General features: G+C 44.5%; 1 protein-coding gene across 1 annotated transcript in view; it reads left to right on the forward strand.

Moving 5' to 3' along the window:
- Positions 1-442: 442 nt before the first annotated feature.
- Positions 443-12234, forward strand: part of LOC117154685 (uncharacterized) — a 64014-nt gene continuing 52222 nt past the window's right edge. The window contains exon 1 of the mRNA XM_033329892.2: positions 443-1190. Coding sequence (XP_033185783.1) covers positions 1057-1190 — 134 coding nt within the window. The 5' untranslated portion in view covers positions 443-1056. The remainder of the gene's footprint in view (positions 1191-12234) is intronic.

Genomic DNA, 12234 nt, shown 5'->3' on the forward strand with positions numbered 1-12234 from the left:
AGTACGGCATTGAAATCACCGGGTGGAGAGTGGCAAAAATGGAGCAGCTCGCGGTCTCGGAGATCTCGTTATCGAATCGTATATACGCTCGTGATATTGCTTATTAATCGTAAGATCGGTTCGCGAAGCTTGAAAGACGCGTGGGGTGACGGAGAAGGAGGATGATAAAGAAACATAGGCGAAATACGCGCGAGAGGAGGAATAGAGAGCGAGAGAGAGAAAAGGAAGTGGTCGGTCGGTCGGTGCATGCCTGTCGAGTTCTTTCTCTCTCGGGTTCGAAGTTGGTGCAAAGAGTAAGTTTACTCGTTCGGTTTCGGATCCGTTCGGATCGCTTCGGTTCAGTTCGGTACTGTCACCGAGTTTTATTATAGGTGGGGATACGTTTCCCCACCACGCGAAGAGATAGCGAAGGCGCTTGGAGAATCGAGAGTGGGGAATCACACGAAGCTTCGGCGGAAGGTTCAATTGTTGGCCAACCATCGCGACGAGTGGTTGCGCGTGATAAACACTCGCACGATAGAAGCGCGTGCTTCGTTTCGCGATCGGTGCGTGCACTGGGGCTAAACTTGTGCGTTCGACGTCGCCTCTAATCGACGACGATCATCGTACGAAACGTGCAGCAAGATGAAACGCGTGCCTGTAATCGCGACAGTGACGTGGTGATTGGTTTCGTCGTTGTTCGCGTTATATCGGCGTGAGTAAACCCGTAGTCCGTGTAAACGCAGTGACCGAAGCAGAGAGAAAACACCTTCCCTTTTTTCTTACTACTTCCTTTCTAACGTTTGCCTGTGAATACGGAGGATATTTACGCGAGTATTGCTGGCTGTGATCGCAACAAGTGAAATCTCCATAGTCTTCCTCCGTCTCCTTCTCCTTCTTTTCTTCTTTTATTCTTTTGTGTGACTCGACTACAACGAGACTACCCGTGTGCCTGCTGGTTATCTACTTTGGCGGTCGTGACGCTTCGTCGTACGACCGAGCAACAGAAAAATTTGGGATTATCCGTGCATCTTTTGCGTTTGGTTCAGTTGACGTACCGTCGACCGGGTAGCGGCCATGACGGCGGACAGCTTGTTCGAGACTACCAGCATCCCAGGGCATCTCGCTCCCACGCCCCAGAGGCTGGAGAGGCTTCTCTCGAAACAGACCCTCGAGGAACTGTACGAGGTCGAGGAACAACCTTTCGCACGGTAAGTCCAGTCTTGCTTCTCTTCCTCTTCTCGCTTCGTCTCGTCTGCACGCCATTCTATCTCTTCTCATCGTCTCTTTGTGTAACGAGGTTACCGCGTCTACGTATATGTTTCCGACTCGGAACATAGACGTCGATCGTTTTTCCCTATGTGTGTCCTCGCTAGGTCACCGATCTATCGCGCGCATCGAGCTCCGTTAATTAAAATTGTTTATATCTTCCTCCTTCTTGTCTTTCTCTCTCTATTCGCGTACCTTTTCTAACTTTGTTTTGTTTGGCTATCGTGTCGAAATGCTTTCCTTTAGAGACATTACTGTTTCGCGACTGGAAGCAGACGGCGTGTAAAAACCTTTCGAATAGGATTCGAGTAAGAAAACAAAAAAGTTCTAGCGATAGAATGTTCGAGTAGGGCCTTGGGGCACCCTTAAGTCGGTTCTGGACCCTACCGAAGAAAGAAAGTGCCCCTACCGCGAAAGATCGAGGTCGAGATTTCGCGCGTCTTTTACGACCTCCGTCTGCGCTAGTTTACGCCAGTATCCTTTTTCTCCCGTTTCTCGAAAATTCCGTTGCTTCTTAGGAAACAGCGAAAGAAAAGAGAAGAGATAGGAGGGTACCGTGAATAGCTTGGAACGTTCCTCCGAAACTGTGCAAGGTCGATGAGCATCTGCAAACACGGTTCTCCGTGTGTTCCGAACGAATCCTCCTCCGTTGTGCACGCGAGATCGTCGTAGAGAAATTGTCGAATCGAATGGCGCGATATAAACGACACAGTTTAATTCGTTTCTAACATCTATCGTCCTACTGTAAACTTCTCGTCGTCGTTGTTGTGTATGGAAAAACGAAAATGTTATTTTTTATATTACGTTGGCCGTAAAGCAGCGATAAAGCGGCTCGAAAGAATCAACAAACCGTACATTAGCTATTATCGCGATGTTTCGACAGTCGCGAAGGTCGAGAGATTTTGCAAAATCGCGTAACGACGAGACGCGTGCGTATCGACGTTTAAAGTTACAGTTTTGGAGCAAATAATTACGAAGGTCACATGCTTCGAATTCCGTTGCGAAAGGAAAAGTTTTCATCGCGAGGTGTACGACGTGTATGCAAAGTCGCGTCAAGTTACGGCGTAATATTTTCCGCTAAGTATTTTTTTCAACGATATAATACTCGCAGGATGCGTTTACCGTGACAAAATTTGCCTGAAATAGTCGAGAGATCCTATTATAGTCAATCGCGCATTCATCCTCGATTTGCTCCAGTGCCATTTCCATTCGCGGTCCTTTTGTTTGCTGCTTATTGGAAGTGGGTAGGTAGTGGACTGCTGTAAACGATATTCTCGTTGCACTCGGCGATAATGTAGGCCACCAGCTACGTTGTTTGTTGTTATTACACGTATCAACATCGTTCTCGTTATGTACGTGTAATCCGTTTCGACGATGTCGATTGCACACATCGTCGATACAAACGTACTTAAACTATGTGATTTTCAAGAGAGAAAGAGAGAGAGAGAAAGAGCGGGGACGCGCGGTGAATCGCAAGACGGTATTAATATTTATCATCCGAATCAAGCTCTAACGACGTAACTCGACAGTTCTTTCACGACGACCCGCTATTAGTATTCTTTCAGTGACCGGATACGTTCGAGATATTCCACAAAGGTGTTAACCGTTGCAAAGATTTATGCAGCCGTCAATCAGGATCGCCGGTCGTTAGGCGTTAGCTACGAATGCAAAATAACAGCTGCTTACTAAACACCTGCTGCATTCGAGATTTATACACGCCAGTCGTACAGTGCTTTCGTATCGAAGAACGGAGAATTATATAGTAGCTGACGAAAGTATACAGCCCCGTGCAACTTATTTCGAACTGTACTTTAACGTTATGAAGGCGCGTAGGTCGAAATTACTTGGAAATATGTTGTTTACCGATCTGCTGTTGCCTAGCAGTCGTTGCTCGCAGTCGTGTGTGCGTCTAACAGTTTAAGAATTGATATTAATTGCGTGTACGTGCGATTCGAGGAAACGATCCTTTAAATTGTTTGACCAACTGTATGATGCATGCGAAACCTCGATATAAACTCGTGTACGTTATTAAGGAAAGGAATGCAAACAACCGCGGCGATTCTTCGTAAAAGTCTGGCTTACGTAAGATTCCAGGGAGAATCGTGCATCCAAAAGGAGAATGGCACGGCGGTTGTTAAATGGCACTTTTTATTCATCGCATTTTATTGTTCCTTTTTCTTGCGGAATTGTTACATCGAATTAGTCGTTCGCTAAAGGAAAACGAGTGGAGTACGATTCAGATATTTAATTCTGGCTCGAATTACGAACCACCAGCGCGACGCCGCGCCGCGTCATAAACTTTAGAGAGAGAGGGATCCCGATATAAATATTATGATTATGGCTATATCGGCTTATAGGGTGCCATTCGCGAATGTAAACTGAAAAGCAAATGTGCGCCGTTTCGTTCTCTCCGATTAAAAGATTTTGAGCGCGTAATCGATACTTACCCTCGCTATATGCTAGGCGTTTTATCGCCTACGACAGACATTTGCCTTGACGATTTTTCATCGTTATTCGTATTCGTTCGTCACGGTCTTGGAATTTTATATCGACTCACACTCTTCCCTCCCATCTCTCGCCGCAAAACGAACCTCTTGGAAGCCGAACTGGTCGACTGCGGTTTTTGGTTTTATCCGGATGCGTGATTAGTAGACTGTGGACTCTTAAGTATAAAAATGCCTAAAACGTTTATAAAATATATGCAAAGTGAAATATTTCTTACGATAACAGATGGAACATATTTCTGCTTGAATTTCATTTATTTTTTTTTTTTTTTAATTTGCATTAACATCCGCATTCCAACGATTAATGTTGATTTTTCTGAGAAAAACAACAGGCTTGCGTTTACCAGTTGCGTATAGGAAGAAGATGAGATAAAACATCAAATTCCGAGGTAAATTAAAAAGAAAAATATTTTTTCGTCGCTCTTGTCTACTTTCGAATTTACGAAGTTGATCGATTAAGTTCACCTTGTAGAAATCAAATAGCATTCAACTCGAGAGTTTAAAAAGATTTGACGTAACATAGATCGATTTGACGTAGACTAATTATTTTTTCGCTTCGCTTTTTCGTCAATGAAATATCACAACTAGAAGGTGCTTCTGTTTTTCCTTGTTCAGGTGTGAGATCGCAAACTAATTGCAGAGAGTATTATGAATCACACGCACGGTATTCCTCTACGTAAACATTTCGCCTCGTTGATTAGAGAAGCGCGGTCGCCAGAGAAGCTGGAGCTTATGTACGTGCTATACTTTAGGATACAGACAAATTCATTTCTCGTGACTCAGAGAGTAAGTGGATTTCTTGTGAGCACGGGAAAAATGGTAATCGATGCGACGCGACAGTACCTATATCATTTAAAATAACGACCGTGCTATAATAACTGCACCGTGAAACTAAAAAAACAAACGATATTATTATTATTATTATTTTACGTATAACTATTACTACAGAAATGTCGTACGATCACAGGTCGACAATATAGATCGATAAGTGGTCCAACAAAATTCGTTCTCTATCGTTAATTATTATTACCTTGTTACATTTTTATTTTTATTAACTTAAAATCCGTTCCAATCTGTCATGTTCGCTGTCGTATCGAAAGGTGATTTTTTATTTTTTCCGTAATTTATCTTATACGTATCAATTTAAGCGCGGAATATAATATATCGAAAAAAGTAGCGAGATGCAGAGGCAAATGCGAAAACAGATGCAAAAGCAAAGGCTGTTGGACGGAATAGCTGCGCACCGATTTGTTCCGTATGTCGGTTGGCGTTTTAACGAGCCATCGGCGAAGAGGAGCAAATTCAATCGGCAGAAAGATATTTTGTAGCTGTGTAAGAGTGGGACGCGGGCAGATGCTTTTTATGGTATCGGGTCGCGTCTTAGAATATACGAAGACAAGTGGGGATCGTGGAAAGCAGAAGAGAGCGAGAGAGCGAGAGAGTTTAGCGTGGGTTGAAAATAGCTTGTGGCCGGACTGAGAATGCAGAGACCGTCCGCTATGCACTTGCCACTCGATATTTATACCCTTATAATAGGTAGATAGGTTGAAATGTGTCTTCGTCTTACGTCGGTCGAACGTACGAGCCGAACGACTTACCTGGAACGGTGGACAAACCACTCGGTAAACGCGGAAACATCGATATTCCGTTCTATAATTGCGTTGGATCGCGAAAAGTCTAAAAAGAAACGCTTCTACTTTTTCTGTGTCGTTCGAGAGTCGAGAGGCGCGTTCTCGTTACTGTTCAAGTGGGATTTCCTGTAAGCGACATACGGTAAACCACGTATACTATATCGTAGGTTCGTAAGTATTGAAATACGTGTTGGTTTCATACGACACGTAATAATCGTTTAGATAATTAAAGATTAGTGGCGGAGAATTATGGGTTAGCGAAAGACTACGCAGCAAAAATATAGAAAACCCATTTGTAAGAATTATAAAAACATAAATTAAGGATTCCATGTTAGACGCTTGCAAGAAAACGCTTACAAATTCATATCCATAATTTCCTTAATTTACGGAGTACGTAGCCGCGTGGATGCAATTAACTAAAACAGCGATTAGGCTTGACTTTTATTATTTATAACAGGCTCGTTATGATTTAATACATGTATGGTTTTGTCCATTGACGGGTTGTCAAAGATGAGAGTGGCGAAGAAATAGCCAAGCGGCGAACTCCTCTCTGGTTACGTTCGCCAAGAGCGCTCTGGTTGGAGCGTACGAGGTAACGCGACGGAAACGGGCATGCCATCTGGAAAGTAACGGTAACGGCACCTGCAATTAGTGCGACAGCCAGGCTGCCTACTTGTTGGAGGCTTGCTGGCGAGCTGGTCGTCGATGACCTTCCACCGAGGGGGAAAAACGAGATCTCGGAGCGCGTCGCTTGGTCGCTTCATCTCCTAGCAAAGGGATACCGCGTATCCGGTTTGTCGTATTCCGTGGTCTTTGTTCGGAACGGTTAAGGACGACGACGTGTTTCGAACCGTGCATCGGAGCTTCGACACGCGAGTCGTTCACGGTACACGATCCATTTCACTTTTTATAATGCAATAAGAATCTCGAAAATCATACCGTTCAGCGATCAGAAGGAGAAACCTGGAGGCAACGTGGATCTGATTGGTCGTTCCTCGTAAACTCAATATTATCGTTACTTCGCGGATGTTTATGCGATTTCGTGTTTCGCGAGCATAATTAACGAAATAGAGAGTATAGGTAAATAAAAAGTTATTCGACGAACCATCGTATCTGATAGCGAGTACTTTGGTTCAGACGGTCCATTATTTTTGTATATTGTACAAACTTTATGCATTCTCGCGCTTTTAAATGTCCTCTACAAACATTTAGCAGCCTAGTTAATTCTTTTCTGCGAAAACGTAACTTCAATCATTCGCCGTACTTTGTTCCTCGTCGTCTAAATCGCAGAATGTAAAAGTTGGAGATATTTGACTGATTTCAGTTACGAGATTTCTAAACTTCTTACTGTCGTATGAAATAGCACGGATTCCAGACTCGTTTCGAGAGGATATCGTTAGTCAAAAATTTCTTTCATCTGGATTTCTATCTAAATTCGTAGCCAGCCCACCCCGTCGATCCTCTTGACAGATTTCCGTTTCGGGCGGAGTTATGGGCTGATTCTTTCACGATTTTTCTTTACCCTCGACAGGGTTTCTACCGGCGGCACGTCCCGTAGGAGGCTCCGGCAGCTGTCTCCGAGACGAGCAACAGCTGTGCTCCCTACTGATCCCATTGGCTCCAAGCATTCTTGGACGGTTCTGCGTGTCCTTTGCTCTGGAGGATACTTCTCGTACCGTGGTGCTTCCTTTCACTTAACATAACAATGCTCTTTTTTCGTTCGAGAGAATGCGAGTTCGACAAGAGGCAGCTAACGTTCCGGTTTTTCTTCCATTTCCTTCCGTTCCTCGTTATCGCATTTTCTTCCTTCAATGCCAACAGTGGACAATGGTTTGGAAAGCGACATTTCGTGATTAAAATTCAACTTTCAACTTCAACGTTTAACCTTGTAGCTCTTCTCGCTTCTTATTCGCGTTCCTATCTCTTTAGACATCCTAGAACAATTTCAAGAGAAAATTTGCCGAGAAAGTTTATAAAGATTAATTAAAAGTGATATAAATCCGATTTCTTTTATACGAAAGCTTACACACTTGTTAACATGAGCGTGTAAATTTTAAATTCGACTTTTGATAAATAGTCGAATCACATCGTATAAACTGACTTTGCTAATAAGTTGACGGAGCTTTAGCCGATAGAAAGTGGATATAAAGGCGTTTTTCAATTTTCACCGAAGAACGTTTTCCTCGGACCATTGTGCATCGGTCAAACTGCACTCGACCAAGAGACAGATACGTTCGTTTCAGCGAACAGGGAGATCTGTTGTTTTGACAATCGGTTGGGCGGTCGTTAGTCGTCGAAGGAAAGGGGAAATCGTGACTCAGCGTGGTTCTGCGACATCTTATTAACATCCCTTCTGCACGATAACGGCGATTATCGGCGATACAGATACAGCGGACGATAAAGCGGTCGTGGCGTTCCGTGTCGAGAGGGCTCTTCAGCTTCCCGTCTCCTTAATTATATTTATCGGGTCAGTCGATCGGAACGGTCGCCGCGGACCGAGATCTCGCGTTGGTTCGTCGCGAACTCTCTCCTTTGGTAAAAAGTACGATGGCTCGATCGCTTCACGGGTGAGAAAATACGATGGTACGAACCGCGAACGAGCTACATCAACGAACAAACGTTGCCTTCTTCTCAAGGTCGCCGTGATCATTGTCCGTTCACTGGCGCGTTGCTCGCTCATCCGACGATAACTCTCTTCTCGTGGATCGTGTTCTACGAGTTCGAGGGAAGAAGCCACCCAGAGTCGTAGACGAGCCGTGGCTCTTGAGAAATAACGAGAAATTCCAGCCATCGTTATTCACCAGTACCGTATTTAGACAGGCTGTTATTCGTGCCCGTTACAAAGCAACGAATACTCCCTTCGGTCGTCGCAGGTGTTGCAGTCCTTTTCTTTTCACCGACCTTCGAATAAAGATATCGTTTCGAGGGGAAGAAAAATTTCCGTTCGAGTTCGATTTCTAGCTCGCCACGGTGAAACACAGCGAGATCCAGATCTCGTTCTGGATTCGTGCGTTCGAACGAGACACGGTAGATTCGCGGTGGTATCTCGCCGGAGTACGGGAAATCAGCGAATCTCAATCGGGCGAGAAACGTCCTGCCGGAATGATCTATGGATCGAGATCGATCGCGAGCTCTCACGAGAACTGCTACGAAAGGCAGAGAGAGGTGTTGTATAGTTGTTGCGATATTACGACATAGAGGTTAGGCTTGGAAGTCGGGCACGATGGAGAAGGGCGACGCTGGATCGTTGGCGATCCCCATGATCTATGGATCACGATTTCTTCCTGCCAGGACATTTCGTTGGGACCGTTGCGCCGTGTGTCCTATGCTCACGACTCGAACGCGTATCGTGGTTTTTTAGATTGCTTCGTTAAGGATGAATCAGTGTCGCAAGAAAGACGTTACGCGATGTTGGATAAATCGTTTAAAAATATGCTTTCTCCGAACGTGCAGCCTTTCTTTCCCGAGCTTCTTAGTTCGACGACTTCTCTTGAAATTCGTCAGGCAGAAATTCACGAGAAATTTCGTTCGATTCGCATCCTCTCGAAACGATCGAATTTTTTCAGACTCTTGAATCGCGTCTTGGTTTCGAGCTGGGAAACACTCTCGCATGCTTGAAAACGAGATTGCTCGTTGTTCCGTGGCATACTCGACGCCTACGCTCGTTTTCTTCCTCTTTTCTCTCTGCACGCGCTGCGTGTTCTTTCAACGAAATGAAAGACAAGTTTGGCCAGCGCTTCCATTCATAGTTATTAGGGTTAAACGACGCGCAAAATGCGCCTTCTCCTCTCGTATCCTGCGTCTCCTTCTTTCTTATTGCTAGCGTCTTTATCCGCTCCGAAAGGAATCGTGTGCATCCCTCGCAGCTTTTCGTTTCGTTTTAACCGACTCTCGCTGCGAAGTCGTAAACAATAATAACGATGCGATCGTCGAAGGAACCTCGCAAGCAATTGCAACGTGATTATCTGTAATGTCTCTCAGCATACAGGGTGTTTCGATTATTTTGAATTCTTGAGTATCTCGGTAAGTTCCGAGAGACGAAGGAATAGCGTGAGAACGAAATTAGCTGATTCAGAACGACGAGCATCCAATCGACGATCGTCAACGTTTTTGTGGATGAAACTGAATATCTTTCGATACGTCGATCGACGCGTTCCATAACTCGGCGTGGGGTGCTCGTCGTATAATTCTCTCGTAATCTCCGTACGAAAAACAAGACACAGAAGACGAGAATATCGCTTAGCGTTTCCCGTGGCCGGACTAAGAGATAGCTAAATCGTTTTGAGGAATACGAGGTAAACTAAACACCCTGTATTAACGTACGCATATTAAGGCACGATCTGCCAGTTGGACGTGGTATTCTTGTTTTCTCGTTACCGATGCCGAAGTTATACTCGCATGTGGCGTATAGAAGCCGCGGAAAGTAGCAACGAACGAATTTGTACGGCCGATATCGTGAAAGAGTCAGGGCAAGAGAAAGAAAAAGAAACAGAAAAAGAGAAAGAGAGAGTCGTAGCTTGTTCGTTAAGACCACATACGCGACGACCTCGTTACTACAACGCGGTCGCTCCCCTTCGGTTTCCGTTCGGTTAACCGTAAATTACAACCACGACCGGTGTGTAACGAGCATAATGGCGACGGTAGCCGGGTGAAGGTCGGCCAACTCGAGCGAGCGATGCGACGCAAACGACGATACGAATCGACCGGCATTTCGTTTCTTTCACGATAAAAACCTATCCGGAGTATTTACCCGTCTTGATGTCGAGCGGTCGAATCGAAAAACCCAATACCAGCACAAGAACGTTCTTGTGTATCGAGCGTTCGATCAAAGATAGGTAACCTTGTCCTTATGTAGCGTGGTCGAAAGATGAAACCTCGATCGAGGCTAACGATATGCAGATTCGATTATCCTTGCAACGTTCGCCATCCGCGCTTCTGTTCTCTCTTCAAATTTTCCTTTCTTTCGCATGGAAAAGTTCTCGTTACGTTGCGCGATTGCCTTGGATTTAAACGAGTCGCTTCAGTTCGAATCGTTTGTGTTCGAATAACCTGATTTCAAGAGGACACCTAATGGCAAATAAAAAGGAAGTAGTTACGGCGGATTATGGAAATACTCGAACGCTCGTGGAAGCTTTGTACGAACACGTATTATATGAACGTTGGAATATCTACAAACTTAAATATGCTATACGCGCCAGGCGAAACGTCTTGCAGTTTCATTAGCGGTATAACAAGTCCTGATCGTATTATCGTTATATTGGTAATATTTGAGACCAATATGAACGGATTTACATTGGCAAAATGTACGAAACTATTGGAAATGAAACGAGTTGACTAATAAGAACGCTCGAGAAGATATTTCGAGTCTGGTAAACGACCAGTTTTCCTCATAGGGAGATTTTAAGTTTGTTGGAATTTAAATTACTCGGACGAAGGTAGTTTGACTAATCCGAACAGGGTCTTAAAATTAATCTCGGTCGTGTAGCATCCAGAAATCATTGGAAAGTATGTTTCAGCGTGTCTAACCATCCCGCTCGAAGGTGTCCTACTTCGCCAGCAACATATATCGTCGATCGTTGCGGTTCCGCGTATCCATTGTGGCGTACATTGGAAAGGGAATAACCTTGCCCGCATTTTCTATCGTATCGCAAGATATCTACCCCTGTTTCCTTTCGCGTACCAGCCAGATCACCCGATTATTATCCTTAAACCTAAACAGATACCATATCTATTTTTCATTTTCCAAAGCCTAGCAATTAATCTTAACCAAAGCGCGGTCTCGTTATTCAGCTGTGGAAGAAATATGCGGATAATAAGTCGATCGTCCGTGATTCACGGCTAATTTCAAGCTTTCGAATCGTTGGATCGATTCTCATCTCGAGATCGTTCGACTACCCCCAATAACAGGGTTGCAATTAGGCGAATGATCAGCACGCGCGGTTTGTACGTAACTCGCAAGAACCAGATACGTGGGCTTTGTAATTGTAGATTATTACTCGGGTACCGCGTGATCTGATAAGCTAAGCCCAAAGTAAAGAAATTACGCGAATCAATCGTACCTTGACGCTCGTTCTAGATGTGCAAGCAACAACGCAGGTATTGCTTGCTTCCTTCATTCGTTGCAATATCGCCGTTTCCTCGAGATACTCGGTTTTTGCTACCTCCAGATATATAATGCCAATTAACATCCTCGTACTCGGGACCTATTATTCTTCCATTTTCACTTTCCATTCGTAAAATGTGTCGGTCACGTTGAATGGTCGAATGTCTGTAATCTTACAATAACGGATGGATCGTTGTTGTCACGAGCGCTCAATGTTTCATTTCGTAACGATACAGCGAAGAAGAGAAAGGACTCTTATCGCTATATGATGGCGAACTTTGTTTAAAATACAGAACGATCGATATGCATAAAGAGCAATTCTACAATGCTGCTTAAGTCTTGCAAGCATCTTACGAAACGACAACGATAAAAAGTAACATATTTGCACGTGTGAAAATTGACTCAGTCTCCATCCTGTGAAGCTTAAAGATCTTGATATTTTTTTTTTTGCAAAGAAGACAGAAATAAGGTTATAGCAAAAATAAATAACGCTAGACCAATAAAAGGAAATGCTAGAAGTCGATTCGCCGAGGGAAGAAAGAGCGGAGTCGGATAAACCGTTGGATCGTTCTCCGATCGACGCTCGACAAAGCCGATCACCCACGCCTCGCAGGAATCCCAAGGGCGAATTCGTGTCTCTCGAGCCACTTACACCTCCGGCGGCTGCTCCGGCCAACCGTAGTCGATATAGTCCGACGATATCGCTTTACCGGTGTCCTCTCTCTTTCTCTGTCCCAGATTCGATGCT

This window comes from Bombus vancouverensis, chromosome 11 (assembly GCF_051014615.1).
Source record: "Bombus vancouverensis nearcticus chromosome 11, iyBomVanc1_principal, whole genome shotgun sequence".
Classification (NCBI taxonomy): domain Eukaryota; kingdom Metazoa; phylum Arthropoda; class Insecta; order Hymenoptera; family Apidae; genus Bombus; species Bombus vancouverensis.